The sequence below is a fragment of the Notothenia rossii genome (assembly GCF_949606895.1).
Source record: "Notothenia rossii genome assembly, chromosome: 5".
Classification (NCBI taxonomy): domain Eukaryota; kingdom Metazoa; phylum Chordata; class Actinopteri; order Perciformes; family Nototheniidae; genus Notothenia; species Notothenia rossii.
In genome coordinates, this window is record NC_136903.1 from 91514057 (window position 1) to 91536990 (window position 22934).

General features: G+C 41.9%; 3 protein-coding genes across 3 annotated transcripts in view; 2 read left to right on the top strand and 1 right to left on the bottom strand.

Annotated features, from left to right (window-relative positions):
• The window catches only part of LOC307041058 (protein SSUH2 homolog), a 32203-nt gene extending 16296 nt beyond the window's left edge, over positions 1 to 15907 (bottom strand). Inside the window, exon 1 of the mRNA XM_079684380.1 lies at positions 15837 to 15907. Within this exon, the coding sequence (XP_079540506.1) occupies positions 15837 to 15861 (25 nt within the window). The 5' untranslated portion in view covers positions 15862 to 15907. The remainder of the gene's footprint in view (positions 1 to 15836) is intronic.
• LOC307041062 (nuclear factor 7, brain-like) overlaps positions 1 to 22934 on the top strand; it is a 102400-nt gene that overhangs the window by 33955 nt on the left and 45511 nt on the right. The gene's annotated exons all lie outside the window — the stretch shown is intronic.
• Positions 16345 to 22106, top strand: dynlrb1 (dynein, light chain, roadblock-type 1). Its single transcript, XM_079684381.1, has 4 exons — positions 16345 to 16486; positions 16751 to 16826; positions 19046 to 19213; positions 21520 to 22106. The coding sequence occupies exons 1-4, from the start codon at positions 16484 to 16486 to the stop codon at positions 21561 to 21563; spliced, it is 291 nt and encodes a 96-aa protein (XP_079540507.1). The 5' UTR covers positions 16345 to 16483; the 3' UTR covers positions 21564 to 22106.

A 22934-nucleotide genomic window follows, 5' to 3' on the forward strand; every position in this document is an offset into this window, starting at 1 on the left:
TGGGCTATAAAGGAACTACAGCACGGTCACATGACTTCACGTCACCACCGCTAAGCTAAAGGAGGCTAATGTTGGGCTATAAAGGAACTACAACACGGTCACATGACTTCACGTCACCACTGCTAAGCTAAAGGAGGCTAATGTTGGGCTATAACGGAACTACAGCACGTTCACATGACTTCACGTCACCACCGCTAAGCTAGAGGTGGCTAATGTTGGGCTATAAAGGAACTACAGCACGGTCACATGACTTCACTTCACCACTGCTAAGCTAAAGGTGGCTAATGTTGGGCTATAAAGGAACTACAGCACGGTCACATGACTTCACTTCACCACCGCTAAGCTAAAGGTGGCTAATGTTGGGCTATAAAGGAACTACAGCACGGTCACATGACTTCACGTCACCACCGCTAAGCTAGAGGTGGCTAATGTTGGGCTATAAAGGAACTACAGCACGGTCACATGACTTCACGTCACCACCGCTAAGCTAAAGGAGGCTAATGTTGGGCTATAAAGGAACTACAGCACGGTCACATGACTTCACTTCACCACCGCTAAGCTAAAGGTGGCTAATGTTGGGCTATGAAGGAACTACAGCACGGTCACATGACTTCACGTCACCACCGCTAAGCTAAAGGAGGCTAATGTTGGGCTATAAAGGAACTACAGCACGGTCACATGACTTCACTTCACCACCGCTAAGCTAAAGGAGGCTAATGTTGGGCTATAAAGGAACTACAGCACGGTCACATGACTTCACGTCACCACCGCTAAGCTAAAGGAGGCTAATGTTGGGCTATAAAGGAACTACAGCACGGTCACATGACTTCACTTCACCACCGCTAAGCTAAAGGAGGCTAATGTTGGGCTATAAAGGAACTACAGCACGGTCACATGACTTCACGTCACCACCGCTAAGCTAAAGGAGGCTAATGTTGGGCTATAAAGGAACTACAGCACGGTCACATGACTTCACGTCCCCACCGCTAAGCTAAAGGAGGCTAATGTTGGGCTATAAAGGAACTACAGCACGGTCACATGACTTCACGTCACCACCGCTAAGCTAAAGGAGGCTAATGTTGGGCTATAAAGGAACTACAGCACGGTCACATGACTTCACTTCACCACCGCTAAGCTAAAGGCGGCTAATGTTGGGCTATAAAGGAACTACAGCATGGTCACATGACTTCACGTCACTACCGCTAAGCTAAAGGAGGCTAATGTTGGGCTATAAAGGAACTACAGCACGGTCACATGACTTCACGTCACCACCGCTAAGCTAAAGGAGGCTAATGTTGGGCTATAAAGGAACTACTATTTACTGATGTATTTGATGTCTTCCTGGCATAATTATTTGTCGGCTGGTTGAAGAATAATGAATAATTGGATGTATGATACAAGTGGAAAGACAAACTAAACATGGATTAAGGTATCTATGAGCGTGCCAAGATAAAGTGGATCAAATCAGTCTCACAGCTGATAGGAGTTTGTATGGAAGATTAACTTTAGTTTCTACACATGGACAGAATACCACACCCTGTTTTCTTCACGCTGCTGAAGACAAACCCACTTCTATCCACTGAGGCCACCTCTGTTTTTTGAAGGTGTTCCCTCTCAGGAGAGCTCCGCAAACACACAGAAAGATCCCTGAAACCAGAATCTTATGTTTGTCTTCAGTTTAAAACAAATGTTGCTTCACACTGGTTCATTTCATTTATTTATCCAATTAAATCTAATGTAATTAAATGTAAAATGTGTAACAGGTCACCATTGTCAGTAGATGTGTCTGTGTGAATGTCCTTAACGTCACATAATAACGTAACACTTCCAGAGACTGGATATAATTCCCTCAAGCCTTCAAATAAAGAGTGTAATTGAGGCCTGTTATATATATTATTGAGTTATATTATACACACTGCCCTGCCTTCTGCACGGACCTCAGATGTTCTCACTGTAAACATCGCATCGCAATTAAAGCAGTTGTATCGTATTACTCATATTGTGTCGTATCATATATTATCGTTTCTTAGCGCTTAAAATTTGTTTTGTTTTTTTGTTTTCTGTTCTGATTTTATGTAAAGCGTCTTTGAGCGTTATGAAAAGTGCTATACAAATCCTGTGTATTATTATTATGGTATTTTACTGTTTCGCATCAACTCGTGTCGTATGTTATTGCTCATATTGTGTCGTACCCAGAGGTGGGAAGTAGTGGAGTAGAAATACTACGTTACTGTACTTAAGTACATGTCTCTGGTATCAGTACTTTACTCCACTACTTATTTTTCTGACCACTTTTGACTTTGACTTCTTACATTTTGAACACAAATACCTGTACTTTCTACTTCTTACATGTTGAACTCAAATACCTGTACTTTCTACTTCTTACATGTTGAACTCAAATACCTGTACTTTCTACTTCTTACATGTTGAACTCAAATACCTGTACTTTCTACTTCTTACATGTTGAACACAAATACCTGTACTTTCTACTTCTTACATGTTGAACTCAAATACCTGTACTTTCTACTTCTCACATGTTGAACTCAAATACCTGTACTTTCTACTTCTTACATGTTGAACACAAATACCTGTACTTTCTACTTCTTACATGTTGAACTCAAATACCTGTACTTTCTACTTCTTACATGTTGAACTCAAATACCTGTACTTTCTACTTCTTACATGTTGAACCCAAATACCTGTACTTTCTACTTCTTACATGTTGAACTCAAATATCTGTACTTTCTACTTCTTACATGTTGAACCCAAATACCTGTACTTTCTACTTCTTACATGTTGAACTCAAATACCTGTACTTTCTACTTCTTACATGTTGAACACAAATACCTGTACTTTCTACTTCTTACATGTTGAACACAAATACCTGTACTTTCTACTTCTTACATGTTGAACACAAATACCTGTACTTTCTACTTCTTACATGTTGAACACAAATACCTGTACTTTCTACTTCTTACATGTTGAACCCAAATACCTGTACTTTCTACTTCTTACATGTTGAACACAAATACCTGTACTTTCTACTTCTTACATGTTGAACTCAAATACCTGTACTTTCTACTTCTCACATGTTGAACTCAAATACCTGTACTTTCTACTTCTTACATGTTGAACTCAAATACCTGTACTTTCTACTTCTCTCATTTTCCAAACAGGCTGGTTCCTTTAGTCTGAATGTGTGTTTGGTGGCGTGATCATTATTATTTAGAGTCATTGCGTGCCTATTGATTTGAACACGATCCGTGTATCCATCATTTCCTGGTCTTCTCTAAAGAAGAGGGACCAATGGAAACGTTGTCATGTTGCCGTTGGTCCCCATGGAAACATTCATTAGCTAACAATGACATTATTGTTCTATTCATATAAAGGGAGGTCAGGTACTCTTTCAAGCAGCTGCTAGTTATGGATACTTTTTACTGAAGTACATTTCAAAGCCTCTTTACTTTGACTTGAGTAAAGAAGTTTAGTCAGTACTTCTACTTTCACCAGAGAATTTTAAAACACGAGTATCTGTACTTCCACTTGAGTACAGGATGTGTGTATTTTTGCCCTCCCTGGTCGTAACATATCGTGTTGTATCTTAAGAGTTCTATTGCACCAATCTTTTCTATTGACTCAGTGATTGCTTGACAGCCTTAACGAAGCATGTTGTCTCCTGCCTAGCCTCTGGAAATCATTGAAGTAACGCCCTGATTTCCATGATGTGTAGAAAACAATGTAAAACATAAATCCGAAAGATTTAACTACAAGCATTATCGTAAATGTCAGCTGTCATGAGTCACGCCACATCATATTTACAAAGCCTTTATATTTCATGTTGCTCAATCCAGATCTAGATAGCTGGGAACACTCCTCGTTGTAAACCAGTCATGTGTAACTTTTCACAGGTTTCACTGGGTCAAAGGTTAGAGGTCAAATTAAGTTAATTAATAATTGCTAAATAAATGCATAATGAAACATCAGCGTCATAGTTTTTATTTCCCATAATTTCTTATCATGTTTCACTGTATGTGACTGTCAGAGGTGAACTAAGTAACTAAGTACATTCACCCAAGCACTGTACTTCATTACTATTTTGAGATACTTGTACTTTACTTGAGTATTTCCATGGTATGCTACTGTGTACTTCTCCTCCACTACATGTATTTAATACCTTTAGTTACTCTACATGGAACAAATGGATGGAGAAGCAACAATTTCCTACAATGAATTACTAAACTAGAAGCCCTACTGCTAAATACATCAGAAAAGGTGAGAAATCTAGTTCTGGACCCCGACCTCAATTTCAAATTTCAAATCCCACATTAACAAAGTTACTAAATCAGCATTCTATCACCTGAAGAGCATAGCCGGACTTAGAACATTCATGTCTCAACAAGACCTTGAAAGACTAGTTCACGCATTTGTTTTTAGCGGGCTTGATTACTGTAATAGTGTATTTAAAGGTCTCTGTAAAAAATCTGTTCAAAAACGTCAACTAATCCAGAACGCCGCTGCCAGAGTCCTGACCAAAACAAAAAGAGTAGAACGCATCACCCCAGTACTCAGGTCTCTGCCCTGGGTACCAGTAGCTTACAGAATCGATTTTTTAATTATATGGCTAACTTATAAAGCATGAAATGGTTTGGGACCCCAATATATGTCTGACATGCTGCTCTGGTACGAGCCCCCCAGAGCTCTGAGATCATCGGGGGTGGGCTTACTCATTGTTCCCCGGCTCAGAACCAAACACGCTGAAGCTGCTTTTAGTTTTCATGCTCCCCACAAATGGAATAGACTTCCAGAGAACCTGAGGTCTTCACCAACGCTGAGTTATTTTAAGTCGAGGCTAAAAACACTACTTTGTACAGCTGCCTACCCAGAAGCCTTTTAACTTGTTTTAGCACCAACCGTATTTACATTGTTGTTTTTTTATAAATCTGTTATCAATGGACCCGCTGCAGTTCGCCTACCAGCCTGCCATCGGGGTGGATGACGCTGTCATCTACCTGCTGCAGAGGTCCCTCTCCCACCTGGAGAAGCCTGGGGGGGGGCACTGTGAGGATCATGTTCTTTGATTTCTTCAGTGCCTTCAACACCATCCAGCCCCCGCTCCTGGGGGACAAGCTGCAGCTCTCGGGGGTGGATCACCACCTCACCTCCTGGATCCTGGACTGCCTCACCAACCACCCACAGTACGTGAGGACCAGGGAGTGTCAATCAGACACCACCATCAGCAGTACGGGGGCCCCCCAGGGGACGGGGCTGGCACCGTTTCTCTTCACCCTCTACACTGCAGACTTCACCCACAACACTGCAACCTGTCACCTGCAGAAGTTCTCTGACGACTCCGCCATCGTTGGCCTCATCAATTCTGCTGCTCTGTACAAGAAGGGACAGAGCAGACTCTTTCTGCTGAGGAGACTGAGGTCTGTCGGGGGGCAGGGGGCACTCCTTCAGACCTTCACTAGCCTCATCCCAATACCCCTCCTCGACTCCTCTCTTCCCCTCCTCCGGGACTTGACCCGGAAATCGATCAAGACATGCCATTTTGAAGGACGTCCCAATAGCTGAAATGTACACGGAGGAGTCGAGGAGGGGCGAGGGAGAAGACGAAAGGGAGGAGACGAAAGGGAGGAGACGAAAGGGAGGATACACGCGAGCAGACTACGCAGAAGTGTTTTCACTACTCGCGTATAAAAGCCCCGCCCCCACCTTCACAGCATATATAAGTGCTCACAGCTCCGTGGGAATTATTATGTGCAATTCATTTCTAAAAGGCTTCACATTACTATAATTATATTTGTATTTAAATGTAGGCTACATTTTACACCAACACGGAACACAAAAGCAGGACCAACCATCATGCATTGAATTCCTTGACTAACAAGAGAAAGATTCATTCATTTAAATAAATATTTAACAACAAATGGGCCGGTTCTAAAGGGTTAATCAGTTAAGCCCGATGAGAGGGGACACAGCTGTGCACATGTCATCATTAACAGACGTCGCCTAAGAGTGACGTTTGAGTGAACGAGGACATCCCAATTAATACCTGAGGACTCCTCTGTCCGCGTCACCTCCTCGTCTCTCTCGCTCGCATCTTACGGAGGCGGAGCTAAGATGCAAGGAAGGGACGCGAGTGAGGGAAAAGAGGAGTCGAGGAGGGGTATTGGGATGAGGCTTTTGACTCTGTTGTGGCATCAGCCATTTTCTATGGTGTGGCCTGCTGGGGCAGCAGCATCTCGGCTGCTGACGGGAAGAGACTGAACAGAATGGTAAGGAAGGCCAGCTCTGTCCTGGGGAGTCCTCTGGACACTGTGGAGGAGGTGGGAGACAGGAGAATGGCAGCCAAGCTGTCCTCCCTGCTGGACAATATGTCCCACCCCCTCCAGGACACCCTGTCCTCACTGTGCAGCACCTTCAGCGACAGGCTGCTGCACCCTACCTGTCTCACGGAGAGATACCACAGGTCCTTCCTTCCTGCAGCGGTCAGACTTTACAACCAGCACTGCCCCTAGTAGACCCTCCTACACACAACACAGACTATAACACCCCCTTGCTGCTAAATACAAACCAACTTTGTGCAATATGTGCTTTATGTGCAATATATATATGCCGTTAATAACTGTGTAATTTATACCTGGCTGCTAAACCCTTGTTACTGTTACAAGGTATCTATCTTGTATTTTGTAAATTGTGTAACTTGCTGTTAAATACCATCAAACTATGTGCAATATGTGCACTAAGCTGTCTGAGGCTCTTTCCTGCTGAAACGCTGCAAATGTCCCCTCTGTGGGACTAATAAAGGGATTCTGATTCCATTGGGTTTATTTATTGTGTTTCTTTCTGTTGTCTGACTATTAAGTGTTATTGATCATGTAAAGCACTTTGAATTGCCTCTGCGTCTGAAATGTGCTCTATAAATAAACGTACCTTACCTTCAGTTACTTCACAGATGTGGATGAATGATGTGAAATATAATCAAGTGTTAAATCAGACTTTAGTTCCACCTGGAGTAAATCCACCAGCTACCCTGCAGTATACAAAGTCATTCAAACTAGCTGCACCTTTACCAGCTTTGAGAACACTTTCATGATCAATCATTATAAAACATATCATATCTATTATTCTGAAATGGACCAATCTGCACAATGACTACTTTTACTGTCGCTACTTTCACTATATTTTGATGAGAATACTTTTCTACTTTTACTTGAGGAACATTTTGAATGCAGGACTTTTACTGTAACAGAGTATTCCTACACTCTGGTACTTCTACTTTTACTCAAGTACAAGCTCTGAGTACTTCTACTTTTACTCAAGTACAATATCTGAGTACTTCTACTTTTACTCAAGTACAATATCTGAGTACTTCTACTTTTACTCAAGCACAAGATCTGAGTACTTCTACTTTAACTAAAGTACAAGATCTGAGTACTTCTACTTTTGCTCAAGTACAAGATCTGAGTACTTCTACTTTTACTAAAGTACAAGATCTGAGTACTTCTACTTATACTCAAGTACAAGATCTGAGTACTTCTACTTTTACTGAAGTATAAGATCTGAGTACTTCTACTTTTACTCAAGTACAAGATCTGAGTACTTCTACTTTTACTCAAGAACGAGATCTGAGTACTTCTACTTTTACTGAAGTATAAGATCTGAGTACTTCTACTTTTACTCAACAACAAGATCTGAGTACTTCTACTTTTACTCAAGAACGAGATCTGAGTACTTCTACTTTTACTCAAGTACAAGATCTGAGTACTTCTACTTTTACTCAAGTACAAGACCTGAATACTTCTACTTTTACTCAAGTACAAGATCTGAGTACTTCTACTTTGACTCAAGTACAAGATCTGAGTACTTCTACTTTAACTCAAGTACAAGATCTGAGTACTTCTACTTTTACTCAAGTACAAGATCTGAGTACTTCTACTTTTACTCAAGTACAAGATCTGAGTACTTCTACTTTTACTCAAGTACAATATATGAGTACTTCTACTTTTACTCAAGTAGAAGATCTGAGTACTTCTACTTTCACTCAAGTACAAGATCTGAGTACTTCTACTTTTACTCAGGTACAAGATCTGAGTACTTCTACTTTGACTCAAGTACAAGATCTGAGTACTTCTACTTTTACTCAAGTACAAGATCTGAGTACTTCTACTTTTACTCAAGTACAAGATCTGAGTCCTTCTACTTTTACTCAAGTACAAGATCTGAGTACTTCTACTTTTACTCAAGTACAAGATCTGAGTACTTCTACTTTTACTCAAGTACAAGATCTGAGTACTTCTACTTTTACTAAAGTACAAGATCTGAGTACTTCTACTTTGACTCAAGTACAAGGTCTGAGTACTTCTACTTTTACTCAAGTACAAGATATGAGTACTTCTACTTTAACTCAAGTACAAGACCTGAGTACTTCTACTTTTACTCAAGTACAAGATCTGAGTACTTCTACTTTTACTCAAGTAGAAGACCTGAGTACTTCTACTTTTACTCAAGTACAAGATCTGAGTACTTCTACTTTTACTCAAGTACAAGATCTGAGTACTTCTACTTTGACTCAAGTACAAGGTCTGAGTACTTCTACTTTTACTCAAGTACAAGATATGAGTACTTCTACTTTAACTCAAGTACAAGACCTGAGTACTTCTACTTTTACTCAAGTACAAGATCTGAGTACTTCTACTTTTACTCAAGTACAAGATCTGAGTACTTCTACTTTTACTAAAGTACAAGATCTGAGTACTTCTACTTTGACTCAAGTACAAGATCTGAGTAGTTCTACTTTAACTCAAGTACAAGACCTGAGTACTTCTACTTTTACTCAAGAACGAGATCTGAGTACTTCTACTTTAACTCAAGAACAAGATCTGAGTACTTCTACTTTTACTCAAGTACAAGACCTGAGTACTTCTACTTTTACTCAAGTACAATATCTGAGTACTTCTACTTTCACTCAAGTACAATATCTGAGTACTTCTACTTTCACTCAAGTACAAGATCTGAGTACTTCTACTTTACCTAAATATCAGATCTGAGTACTTCTCCTCTCTGTTTACTGTAGTTCTGAACTTTTTGACTCCCTGACCGCAGTGAAATAAATCTCATACAGATGTGTTACAACACAACAATGTGATATTTCATAAATAAACACAATAGCCCTGATTGAAACTTCCGAGGCTCCGTCTGACCGTGCGTCATGCGTTCAGCCCACAGTGTTTTCATCAGACGGCAGATATAAATACAACAGAGTGAGAGTGGAGTACACAATACCTCCGTCTGAGGATATAAATACCAGCGAGAAGGTGTTTCCCTGCAGTTTGAGATGTGAGAACAACACGGGGGAAAGGAAGGAGAGAGGGATGTATTAAAGGAGAGAGAGGGAGAGAGGGAGGAGGAATGTGAGTTAAAGGACAGAAATAGGACAATAAAGCCGAAGCCATTACCGAGGCTTTATTTCACAATGCATCAAAAATACTCCGTACAGCACTGTGCACTGTTTGAGTGCATTTATTATGTTAAAGCAGTGATACAAATCAGATCAATCTCGTGCACTGAGACATAAAGGTTAAAGGGCAAATTGTCTGAGAATATTATATGCAATATACCCTCCTGCAATTACACGTTTATTACCATGCTGTAACTATCTACTATTTAGTTTGTTACTAATTGAGTTATTGATAACGTGAGCATACTTTTAAACTTATTTTATCTGCTCTATCTGCTAGGAGTGGGGGAAATAATCGATACAGCATAGTATCGCGATACTTTGCGTGGCGATATTGTGTCGATACACGGAGGCCAAGTATCGATATTTTATGATATAAACCAGGGGTTTTCAAAGTGTGGGAAGGTGAGCCTCCCCTCAGAGAACATAAGAACAGCCGCGCCCCCCCTCCCAATTATTATTGCTGTTATTATTATTATTATTATTATTGTTGTTGTTGCTATAATGCAGGGGTATTCAATTTCATTTCAAAGGTCCAGTAAGAGAAAAATGTAATGAAATGCTCTGTTTTCGCTGTCTACCTTCCGCCATTTGAAATTACTCCGACTGTTTCTCTCCTCTTGTCTCGTCTCTGTGTGTGTGTTTGAATCTATCGTGCTGACTGCACCGATTTGATTGGCTGAGTAGCTTCACCTCCTTAAAACATTAAACAATAACTTTTTTAAGCCTTTTTATTTTTATGTTTTAAACATATTGTATAAAACTCCCCCACTACTTGGACTATTCCTTGCACCCCTCTAGAATAAGCCCGAATGGTCTCAACCATATTGCATCAGTAACGTGCACTTGTTATTATAACAAGATCGCAAGGACGCTGGTAGCGATCGGGAAATTGAGTGTTGTTCAGTTTGTGTGTTGTGGAACATGCGTGTCCGTGCATGAAAATATACCACACACCCAATTACAATAGTATGTTCAATTCACTACCCTGGAAGTTCATACAGTTGTTAAAGTTGGAACAGCCTGTGGACAGCCGTTCTTCCTTGCATGTCAGTCGCCGACACCTTCTTACAGAGGACAGGCACATCTAGCTGCAGCACGACCCGTATATTTCCGCACACCGTGTTCTCAAGACATTTTTTTTTTTAACATTTTCAACATGGTGGATAAATCCTTATATGCTCCCGGTAACACACTGAACGTCAACTTTGCCTCCTCATTACACTCACCCCTACTTTAGTGGGAACAATGAGTCTGCGTCTTTGATGCACACAGGAATAAACGCAGATCATACTCTGGCTGCAGCCTTTACCGGTTCTTGCTTTTGATCAAAGTCAATGCGGAAAACCTGCACTCACACAGGTAGGTGGAGGTGAAGGGAATGAGCACTCACACACGTAGGTGGAGGTGAAGGGAATGAGCACTCACACAGGTAGGTGGAGGTGAAGGGAATGAGCACTCACACAGGTAGGTGGAGGGGAAGGGAATGAGCACTCACACAGGTAGGTGGAGGTGAAGGGAATGAGCACTCACACACGTAGGTGGAGGTGAAGGGAATGAGCACTCACACAGGTAGGTGGAGGTGAAGGGAATGAGCACTCACACAGGTAGGTGGAGGTGAAGGGAATGAGCACTCACACAAGTAGGTGGAGGTGAAGGGAATGAGCTCTCACACAGGTAGGTGGAGGTGAAGGGAATGAGCACTCACACAGGTAGGTGGAGGTGAAGAGAATGAGCACTCACACAGGTAGGTGGAGGTGAAGGGAATGAGCACTCACACAAGTAGGTGGAGGTGAAGGGAATGAGCACTCACACAGGTAGGTGGAGGGGAAGGGAATGAGCACTCACACAGGTAGGTGGAGGTGAAGGGAATGAGCACTCACACAGGTAGGTGGAGGTGAAGGGAATGAGCACTCACACAGGTAGGTGGAGGGGAAGGGAATGAGCACTCACACAGGTAGGTGGAGGTGAAGGGAGTGAGCACTCACACAGGTAGGTGGAGGGGAAGGGAATGAGCACTCACACAGGTAGGTGGAGGTGAAGAGAATGAGCACTCACACAGGTAGGTGGAGGTGAAGGGAGTGAGCACTCACACAGGTAGGTGGAGGGGAAGGGAGTGAGCACTCACACAGGTAGGTGGAGGTGAAGAGAATGAGCACTCACACAGGTAGGTGGAGGTGAAGGGAGTGAGCACTCACACAGGTAGGTGGAGGTGAAGGGAATGAGCACTCACACAGGTAGGTGGAGGTGAAGGGAATGAGCACTCACACAGGTAGGTGGAGGTGAAGGGAATGAGCACTCATACAGGTAGGTGGAGGTGAAGGGAGTGAGCACTCACACAGGTAGGTGGAGGTGGAGGTGAAGGGAGTGAGCACTCACACAGGTAGGTGGAGGTGAAGGGAATGAGCACTCACACAGGTAGGTGGAGGTGAAGGGAATGAGCACTCACACAGGTAGGTGGAGGTGAAGGGAATGAGCACTCACACAGGTAGGTGGAGGTGAAGGGAGTGAGCACTCACACAGGTAGGTGGAGGTGAAGGGAATGAGCACTCACACAGGTAGGTGGAGGTGAAGGGAATGAGCACTCACACAGGTAGGTGGAGGTGAAGGGAATGAGCACTCACACAGGTAGGTGGAGGTGAAGGGAATGAGCACTCACACAGGTAGGTGGAGGTGAAGGGAATGAGCACTTTTACAGCCTTTTTGGCGAGGTGGGGGAACTCGGTCTCCACAGACAGCCACAAGTGGGCAAGTGTCACTTTACTCGTCTTTTTCTCGTTCTTTTGTGTCTCACGCTGCGCCTCCCCTGAAACTCTCCGCTGATATAAACTTTACGTTAAGAAATGTATACAATTGCAATGAAAGTAACTACGGCTGCACGATATATCGTGTCGTGACGATAATCGCGATATTCACATCACGTGGACGTGCGATAAAAAAAATGAATTTACTGTTTTTTTTAATTTAAAAATAAAATGTTTAGGACGTGCGATGTTAAGTAGGCAAATGACCTCAAACACGTCATGTTACAATTATTTTGCTGCTTGCTACAAAAAGAAAACTTGCGCGGCTCTCATGTCAGGGGTACTTGAGTGAGTGACAGGAAACCACCAATCAAATCTCCAAAGCAAACGGACCCCGTGATTAAAGGTAAAAACACTGAATAAAGTCGTTTCATGTGTTTCTCCAGTTCGGCGCTGCTAACCGAGCTAGCTCAGCTTGGTGCTCTGATAACTTCAGATCCAGACGTCCGTGACTAAAATCCTTCATCCGGTTAAATATAGTTACAAAAATACCAATTGTATAGCTTTAAAGTTCAAGAAAGGATGGTTTTCGGAAAAAAAGCTGTCTTTTCTTCAATTCCTGTATGTTTTCATATCGCAGGGGGGAAAAATCGCAATGTCAGTTTTTTCCAATATCGTGCAGCCCTAAAAAAAAAATGGTGTTATTTACTTAAACTATTCATATTGCAAATACATGTTTTAACCAGGAAGGGAAGACGGACATGGATATGAGCCATGTGATTTGCAATATCGCAATATATCGTATCGCAATACTTAGCATATCGTAGAATCACGATAGTATCGTATCGTGGCTTAAGTATCGCGATAGTATCGTGGGGAGCCTGGTGATTCCCCCCCCACTATCTGCTGTTGTAATCATGTAAATGTCCTCGTTGCGGGAAAAATAAAGGATTTCTGATTCTGAAGAAGAGCTGCACAACAAATGGAAATCTTATCAAATGGCAGTGTGGTCTCTAGTGCAATATCCACATCATAGTGAGAGCAATATTTAGTAAAGGTTAATACAGTGAGAGTATCTGAATGAAGTATTTTGGAGCTGCAGAGGTTACTCCACTTAAAGGGGACCTATCATGCAAAATGCACTTGTGTACGTCTTCTCTACATGAACATGTGTCCCCGGTGTTCCAGGGAACTCACCAAGTGTCAGAAAACACAACCCTCTCTATTTTCCTCCATACCCAAATCTCTTAAAAAGGGGCTGCAACGGATCTGATACAGACTGATCCAGATTTAAACACTTCTATGACGTCACAGAAGTGGCGCTACGGCTATTGCGCCAACTCCACCAATCAGGAGGAGACAGCCACGGACATTGCCGTTGGAAAGCGCTGGAGACGCTGTAGTACATATGCCAGGCCTGTAGATGGTGCTGTTCTGACAGAATCAGCCCATGATGCAAAGACAGTGTTAAATTGAGAGAAATTAGTAATGGATAAAATGCATGATCTGTTTGGTATTTTGAAAAATAAAAAGTATAAATATGCCTTATATAGGTATTAGGCTTGGGCGGTATGACGGTATTACGGTATACCAGGGTATTTCGAAATACCGTCGGTATGATTTTCAATACCGTGACGTCACAGACTGTGCGCCAAATCACAGATGCGTTTCATTCTATTGCACTGACACGGAGTTTTGACAGGGACGACATTGGTTGTAATGCACAGCACGCGCCAGCAGAGGGCAGGGGAGGGCAGTCCGTCTTCCCCGCTCTCAGAGCTCAGCACAGAGCTGAGCTGAGCAAGATGGCGGCAGCATTTGCCGGCCCCGAACTCGGACAACTAGTAAAAAAGAAAAATGCCTCTGCACCTGTTTGGGACTATTTTGGGTTTACTCGTCGCCCGTGACTTCATCCAGCACAACGAGAGACAGATGCACTTCTTTGGGAATGTTTAAGACGGGGTGAGTGAGTGTTGACATTTTTTAATCCTATGCAACTGGTTGATGGTTTTGTAGTCGAGGTCGGGCGGTTTTAAAAACGAAAGCATTTGCGTGCTAAACATTCACGCGAGTAATCCAATGAATCAAATGGAAATAAGGTTTTTAACACATGCACGGAATAATATTGCCAAACTAGTTAGTGAATATAGCAAACTTTATTCAATAAGTCAAGTATTTACTCCAGGAAAATGTTTATGTATGATGATATATTGTTAACTTAGCTCACAATGGAAACAACGTCGGACATCTACAAACGCGTCCTGTATCCGATCTCAAAATGTGCCATTTGCACATGCTCGCTCAAGTCGACCCAAGTCACACCGTCATATACCGTATACCACAGTATGATGTCAGCAAGGTATGACGGTATGAAAAAAATGATACCGCCCAAGCCTAATAGGTATGGTCCTACACTATATTATTAAAATATAGCATGATAGGTCCACTTTAAACACAAACCATTGTTTGGTACAGATCCTCTTAATCCCTTCAATGTCGTGAATTATAACACGATTGAAATAAATAATCGCTATGAGTTCCTTTTTTAAAGAAGAAGCCAATCAGCTTTCAGTCAGTTTAACATAACTTTGGTTTATCACTACTTAAAAGTTATGACTTGTGTGATTTATTTTACATTTTAGTTCTATAAATTGAACAAAACTAAAATAATAATCTAAAATAAAAATCCTAAAGGTCCACCGTGTCTTGCATTCAATTACTCATCTTTTAGGCTTTTTCATGCTGAATGACTCGTTCCCAAAAAATGTCTGAAACACATCTCAGTTCCAAAACTTAATGCATCAATAAGTACTCAGATCTTGTGCTTCAGTGAAAGTAGAAGTACTCAGATATTGTGCTTGAGTGAAAGTAGAAGTACTCAGATCTTGTGCTTTAGTAAAAGTAGAAGTACTCAGATCTTGTGCTTGAGTAAAAGTAGAGGTACTCAGATCTTGTGCTTGAGTAAAAGTAGAAGTACTCAGATCTTGTGCTTGAGTAAAAGTAGAAGTACTCAGATATTGTACTTGAGTAAAAGTAGAAGTACTCAGATATTGTACTTGAGTAAAAGTAGAGGTACTCAGATCTTGTACTTGAGTAAAAGTAGAAGTACTCAGATCTTGTGCTTGAGTAAAAGTAGAAGTACTCAGATATTGTACTTGAGTAAAAGTAGAAGTACTCAGATATTGTACTTGAGTAAAAGTAGAGGTACTCAGATATTGTACTTGAGTAAAAGTAGAAGTACTCAGATCTTGTATTTGAGTAAAAGTACATGATCAGAGTACTTCTCCTCCTCTGCACAGTGACCCGAAGCAGAGTCTGTTGACAGGACTGAATCCATACTGAGTTTAAACTGAGTTTTAAAGTGGAATAAAGTCCCTCTAAACTCCAGCCAACACTCTGTCTCTGGTGCACATTAAATATGAGTGAAATTGGATAAAACCATAGACTGTATATATAGGATAAAACCAGGATAAAAAAGGCGCTTTTTCTATCCCAGTTTAAACCTCTCCCTGTTAATGAAATCCCTGCTTAACTCCCCTGGCTGCAGAACACTGCTTTTTGAACTCAGAAACATGTACAGTTTGTTCAAGATGTATAAAAGTATTTATTAAAACATGCTCTTTGCTCACCGAGGTCTTCGTCCTGCCCGTTCATCTCTCTTCTGCTGTAATGTAAATGTGAGGAAAACAAGGTGCTGTGTGTTAGAGAGGCAGGAACCACTTCCGGTCCAGGGTTTCAAAAATAAAAGCATGCTGTTTTTCAGTGTTTTGGGTGTACTGTCACTCAGGCAAATTATCTCAAAATGTCTTCCACTTGTTTTTAATGACTTGGCATCTCAAAATAATGACTACATTTCTCAAAGTAATGACTTAGAATCTAAAAAAGTATGAATTAGTACATACACATAATGACTTTGTATCTTCAATTAATAACATAGAATCTCAATAATGACATTACATGTCAAAGTAATTACTTTTTATCCTAAAATATTGACGTATTATCTCCAAAAAGTTACTGAATTTACATTAGTACGTAGAAATTATACCTTAGTATCCGAAAGTGTGGCTCTAATCTTCTTCTGTATAAAACCCCACCTATTTTTGTAAATGTTTTACTATTATTACATATTTTCCCATTTTTATTCCCAGGCCCTCGAACACAGCCTGGTGTCACGTGACCCGGCAGTGACGTTACGTGTCTTCTCATAGCAACAACACTGTTAGCTGTTGTTCATCTCGACACTCATTTCTCACGCAGAAATACTCAAATACTGAAAATGGTAAGAAGCTAATACTGATTTGAAGTGTATTTAATAATCCTGCATATATGTCTGCTGTCACTTTTGAGAAATGATAGTGTTATAAGAGGGATTTTAATAAAGTGCTAACTAACTAGCTTAATTATGCTAGCCGGGCGTTGTCGTTTAGCTCGATACAATCGGCTAGCTTTTAGTTTTTTTTGACATTGCGGATTGTTCTTGTTATTACCTGGGAGTTTAATAACCCATACACCTGTATCACAATATGCTACCTCATGTCCCCAGGCTGAAGTGGAGGAAACTCTGAAGAGGATCCAGACCCAGAAAGGAGTGCAGGGGATTATCATCGTCAATTCAGAAGGTACAGACAGTCATTTTATTTTTTTATTTAACCAGATAAAAGCATTGAGATACAATCTCATTTTCAATGCTGACCTGGCCAAGAAGGCAGCAACGTTACACATAACACATAACACATCCATCCATCCATCCATCCATCTTCTCCCGCTTATCCGTGGTCGGGTCTCGGAGGTATCAGTTCCAGCAGAGAGCCCCAAACTTTCTTTTCCCTGGCCACATCAACCAGCTCTGACTGGGGGATCCCAAGGCGCTCCCATGCCAGCGAAGAGATATAATCCCTCCACCTGGTCCTAGGTCTACCCCTCGGTCTCCTCCCAGCTGGACGTGCCTGGAACACCTCCCTAGGGAGGCGCCCAGGTGGCATCCTAACTAGGTGCCCGAACCACCTCAACTGGCTCCTTTCGACGCGAAGGAGGAGCGGTTCAACTCCGAGTCCCTCCCTGATGACCGAACTTCTCACCTTATCCCTAAGGGAGACACCAGCCACCCTGCGGAGAAAACCCAGATCTCGGCCGCTTGTACCCGCGATGTCGTTATTTCGGTCATGAACACATAACACAAACATATAAAATACAGAGAACATAACTAAGAAAACAAAAGAGGAAAAAGCAGTCACTACATTGTGCACATTAGGACCGTAAGAAAGGTGCACTACTTATTACTGCAAGAGCAGCTGGTTTTAAGGACTTCAGACAACTTCAATTTAAAACAGGCTATAGAAACAAGTGCCGTCAGTTTTAGGTTTGATTGAAGGTCGTTCCAAGACCAAGGACCAGAATAAAAAAGACTCCTTTCCCCAGCCTCAGTCCGCACAGCAGGAACCTGGACCCGTATCCAGGCACTGGGTCTGAGGTTTGAAGAGTCACAAACTGGAGCAAATCTGGCTCATATGTAGAGTGGAAGCTTTCCTGAAATGGCTTTACACATGAATAAAAACCAGTGCTGCATCCTACGCATAGTGAGTGAGGACCATCCAGTTAGGCTGTACAGACTTACATAGGTTATCAGTTATCACCAGTTATCAGTTATCGCATCATATTATGGAAAATTAACGGTTTGCATTAATACACCCCTATTACACCTGAATTAAACCCATGCAGCCCTAACAGGAATATTACACTGTTTTTATACTGATATCACTAGTGATGGCGAGATGAAGCTTTCCAGCCAATTGGTTCTCAAAAGGGTTCATCTCATGAGGCTTCATCATGGGCTTCATTTGAACACAAACCCCCTGTTGGTCAAAGTGTGTAAAACAGGCAGATTGGACATCTCAACAGTGTGCTCTATCTCAGGGGCTCCCAACCCCCGGGTTGTGTTACTGCCGGGCCGCGAAATAGCTGTGAGTTTATCGTAATATTTGCAGAATTATCAAAATATATACAACATTTTTATCATCATGTTTTTTTCAATTTTCGCACCTAAACCATATTATTTCCTCCACTAGCCTTTTTCAACTTTCACCAGGAAACAGTTGGAAATGGCTTTTATGATGTTCCGAGGGATTCGGCGGCTCAGCTTCTCGTGCGCACGAGAAAGTTACCGGTGCGCCAAGTAGGAAGAGGAGCACACAGGAGATGATCGTTTCATCGCAGACTGTTATGTTTATGTGCAGACATTATTTGAGATATATTTCAAACTCTGACTTCATTTTAAGGACATGTCGGCCAGGGGTGTAGAGCTATTTGTTTAAGCACCGGATCGGCAAAACAGGAGAGTCTGTGAACCCGTCTGCCTTGATCTATGAATTCATGTCCGTGACTCTCAGAGTGTCTGCTGCCCACAACTGTTTCATAGAAGGAAAACCTCCTTCACTTGATGAAGCCTCTGCAGCATCAGGAGGCAGCGGGACTCCGCCTCTGAGAAGCCTGTTCAATACAAACATGCCACTTGTAAACATTAAATAACATTTCTGTGAACTGATATTTGTTTAGTGAGCTCATTAGAGGATCATGTTCCATGAGAGATTGTAAAATGTCAATGAAGAAGTCAGACTTAGTACATTTGTTAATAATTACATACAGCACATTGTGTGTGTGTGTGTGTGTGTGTGTGTGTGTGTGTGTGTGTGTGTGTGTGTGTGTGTGTGTGTGTGTGTGTGTGTGTGTGTGTGTGTGTGTGTGTGTGTGTGTGTGTGTGTGTGTGTGTGTGTGTGTGTGTGTGTGTGTGTCACTAAAAGCCTTGAATCCTGGAATGTGTAAATGAACTCTTCTCCCTCAGGAATCCCCGTGAAGACGACTCTGGACAACGCGAGCACGGTGCAGTACGCAGGGCTGATCCACCAGCTGGTGATGAAGGCCAGGAGCACGGTGCGAGACATCGACCCGCAGAACGACCTCACCTTCCTGCGCATCCGCTCCAAGAAGAACGAGATCATGATCGCTCCAGGTGAGGCTTCGGCACTCAGCAGATTATATTCAGATGCTGGTTCCTACAGAACAGAACTGGGTAAACCAGCTTTTCAACCTGCTGCCCCTTCTGCCTGGAATAAGGAGCAGAAACTGTGATCACTTTGGGGGAGTCCATCTTAAAGGAGAACACGACACCATTGGTCGATGAGACCGCTCTTAGAATTGAAGTCGCTTTAAATTGTGCCAGTTTTGAATGTTTTATAACAGTTTATTTTCTTCGCTTATTGACCGGTTGATGTTCATTTCATCAGTTTGTTACAGCTGTGTTCCTCTGCCTGTGTTGTTTTGTGGTCATTAGTTGTAACTTTGTTCATGCTGCCCTCTTGGCCAGGGCGCTCTGGAAGAAGAGATTTTAATCTCAATGAGACTTTTAGCTGGTTGAATAAAAATGTAATTCAATTTAAAAAGAGCATCAGAATCAGGTTTATTACGGCCCGTCTACACTACAGGCATCGAGAAATGCTTTCAACGCTTCGCCCATTCACTTGAATGGGGTGACGTAGAAGATTTTTAATCTTCGCCGAACTGCATTGTGGGGAGCATGGCTTTGCAAGCATCACGAGCATCTATCGAGCATGCTCGATGCTTGGCATCAGCCAATCAAATCCCGTTAATGCAAATCCCGCCAGTGCAAGCGCAGCCAATCAAACCGCGTGCAAGCTGGGAGAGCCAGACCGCAGTTCATTTCCTCATATTCCAAACGAGATATTACGGTACCAAATCACCCGGTTCTTTACGACCGGAACTATTTACCGGGATACAAACCGGAGGAACCAGGCATGGAGGGAGGTGGCAGAGACAGTGGGTGAAACTGGTAGGTTTTCGCCTGTTTGGAGAGTTTATATCCAGTTTACTTCGTTTTAACATTGCTATTGCTTTGTATGTCGGGGGCGGGAGATTCATGTGATTGGTTGTTCGTCGCGTTGCTCGCAAAAAATCGCCAAGCTTCAGACACGCCCAGCTTCAAGATGTTTTGATGCCTGTAGTGTAGACGGGCCGTTAGCAGAAGCTGACTTGGCGCCGTGGTGCATAAAAAACGCAGATGGAGAACTAGTATAGTTAAATATAAAAGTATTTACTGAGGAATGGAATCAAATATGGAATTCAAATCCGCAGTCAGATAAGATGGAACTTTATTGATCCCCGTGGGGAAGTGCAGGCGTTACGGGGTCAGAGTTCAAAACAGATTCACACAAGGTCAAAATAATAATACAGCAGTAACTATTAAAACAAAAGAGCCCTTCAGGCCCGTCGGGCGGTCCTTTCCCCAGAAGGACCGCCTCGCTGCACACTACCCCTCACCTATTCCATCCCGTGCACACTTAATGTAAACTGGGTTTGTCTAGAAAGCTTTAGAGTGAGTACTGTGTCTCTGATATTGTTTATAAGATATATAAATTCTCTCTAGAAAACAACAACGTGATGTCTGAGCTCCGTAACAACAAAGCCGTCTCCGCCGTCTGACGCTCTGCTCGATGCTCACATTTCTGGAGGAATTATATCGTTTTTGACGAACAGAAATATTGTTTTCTGGCATCACTTTTTTTTGTCAATGTATTGAACATGTCAGAAACAAAATATACAACAATAATTATTTTTTTTACTTATAATAATAATTATAACAAAGTACAAAAAATATTAGGCCATCGTCATCAGCGCCATTTTTGTCTTGTTTTTATTTTTGTTTTTTAACAAAACAATCAAAGACTTACAATTACAAGAAATAACAAATATGATTTGTACAGGTCCTGCTCATAACCACTCACGATTTGGCTTCTAAATAATAGTTTCAGTTTAGATAGACTTCAATATTTCAGTTCATCATTCAGTTATTCCACAGACCTTTTGATGTGACTCAACGAAAATCTGCATTTTGTGCAGCTGTGGCTCAGTGGATAGTGTACTGGACTTCGAATCAGGGGGTAGCAAGTTCGATTCCCACTGCAGTCAGCATGTCGTTGTGTCCCTGAGACACTTCACCCCAAATTGCTCCTGTGGGGGTTGTCCACAGTGTTGAGTATGCTAGTCGCTTTGGATGAAAGCATCTAATGTCATTTTGGTTTGAGGGCGCAGCCCTCCTGTAAAACCTGATCAATAATATCCTTCTTTTAAATTGTGTTGCCTGTAATTTGGCCCTCGTTGTGTTTATTTGTCTGACAGTGTACAGATTTGTATCTCTCGCGGTCAACCTGTATATATTTTTTACTATTTAGTTCTGTTCCATTTTCTATTTTGAGACGCTTTGAACAGTATATTGAAACAGTTTATCCTTTGTCTTCACAGATAAGGACTATTTCCTGATCGTGATCCAGAACCCCTCGGACTGAAAAAGACGGAGCTGCTTCCCGACTCATTTCCCTCTCTCTCATATTTAAATGTAAAACAGCCAAACATGTCCTTGTCCCGCTATGGATGAAAAGAACCAGGACGTTTTTAAGCACTTGCTGTACCAGGAAGTGATGATTTGAAGCTTAATGAAATCAATCTGCAGGCTCATTTATTTCCCATGTTTTATCCATTCCAGGTCTGCTCTCTACGCATACTGTGTGTTTTGCAACTGTGTTTATTTTGAAGGTATTTCAGCTCACGGTGAGAAGTGCACACTTGCTGAAATACCTCTGGCAGATAGGGAGCAGTGCATTAAAGCCCGCTCAGTGTAGCGGAGAGACGGCAGCACATCCTCAGGAGGGCAATTCCACCTTCATCAAAAGAACTAAAGACCGGGATTGTTATTTATTGTTTTGTTGGATAAAAAGGTGTTGAAGTGCAGTATTTCAGTGGTGAGCGGCGAACAACACTACACACCTCTCTGCTCTGCCATGGCACGTGTCTGATGGTTATTTTTATCAAATTAAAAAAAGTCAAAAATTGTTGGTTTTTTGTCTTTTTTCATTACATTTATTTAATTTTAAGATTTGATACGTTTAATTGAAGACAACATAAAAATATGTAAAGAAACATAAGAATATAACGTAAACAACTTTATTAAGCACTTTGAGCACCAGGAAAAGCGCCATATAAATAACATGTAATATTATTATTAAGACTGCCACTCAGCCGCCTTCATCTCCCTTCTTGTGTGTATCAATTGTTTGTTTTTTTGAGTATGGCAAGTTCCCTTTTTCCAACATATGTACATTTAATCACCTTTTCCCGAGACCACATCACTCCCGTCCTCCAGAACCTCCACTGGCTCCCCGTCCGTCAAAGAACCCACTTCAAAGTCCTCCTGATTACTTACAAAGCCCTCAACAAACAGGCTCCCCCCTACCTCTCAGACCTGCTGCACCACCACACCCCTTCCTCCGCTCATCAGAAGCCAACCTCCTATCCATCCCCACCCGCATCAATCACCACAAAGCCTTCTCCGTCACTGCCCCCCCCCCCCCTCCTCTAGAACTCACTCCCACAACCCATCAGAAACTGCACTGACCTCACCACCTTCAGAAAATTTACAAAAACTCACCTCTTCAATCTGGCTTGTAATGTGTGATTGTTTTTGTATTGCTTAATTTTAATTTGACTTTAACTATATTTACTTGTTTTTTTATTTTCACTATCTTTGTAAAGTGACTTTGAGCACCTGTAAAAGCGCTAACAAAATTAATCTATTATTATTATTAATCCAAAGAAAGAAATAATGAATTAGTGTACGTCCCCTTTAAATCCAGCGGATGACGTCACCGCCTCCGTTTACT

Bases quoted from the DNA above. Each gene is read 5' to 3' on its own strand.
- dynlrb1 (XM_079684381.1), top strand. The intron at 16,827-19,045 runs GTACAGACAGTC...CTTCTCCCTCAG, and splicing joins TATCATCGTCAATTCAGAAG to GAATCCCCGTGAAGACGACT. The intron at 19,214-21,519 runs GTGAGGCTTCGG...TTGTCTTCACAG, and splicing joins CGAGATCATGATCGCTCCAG to ATAAGGACTATTTCCTGATC.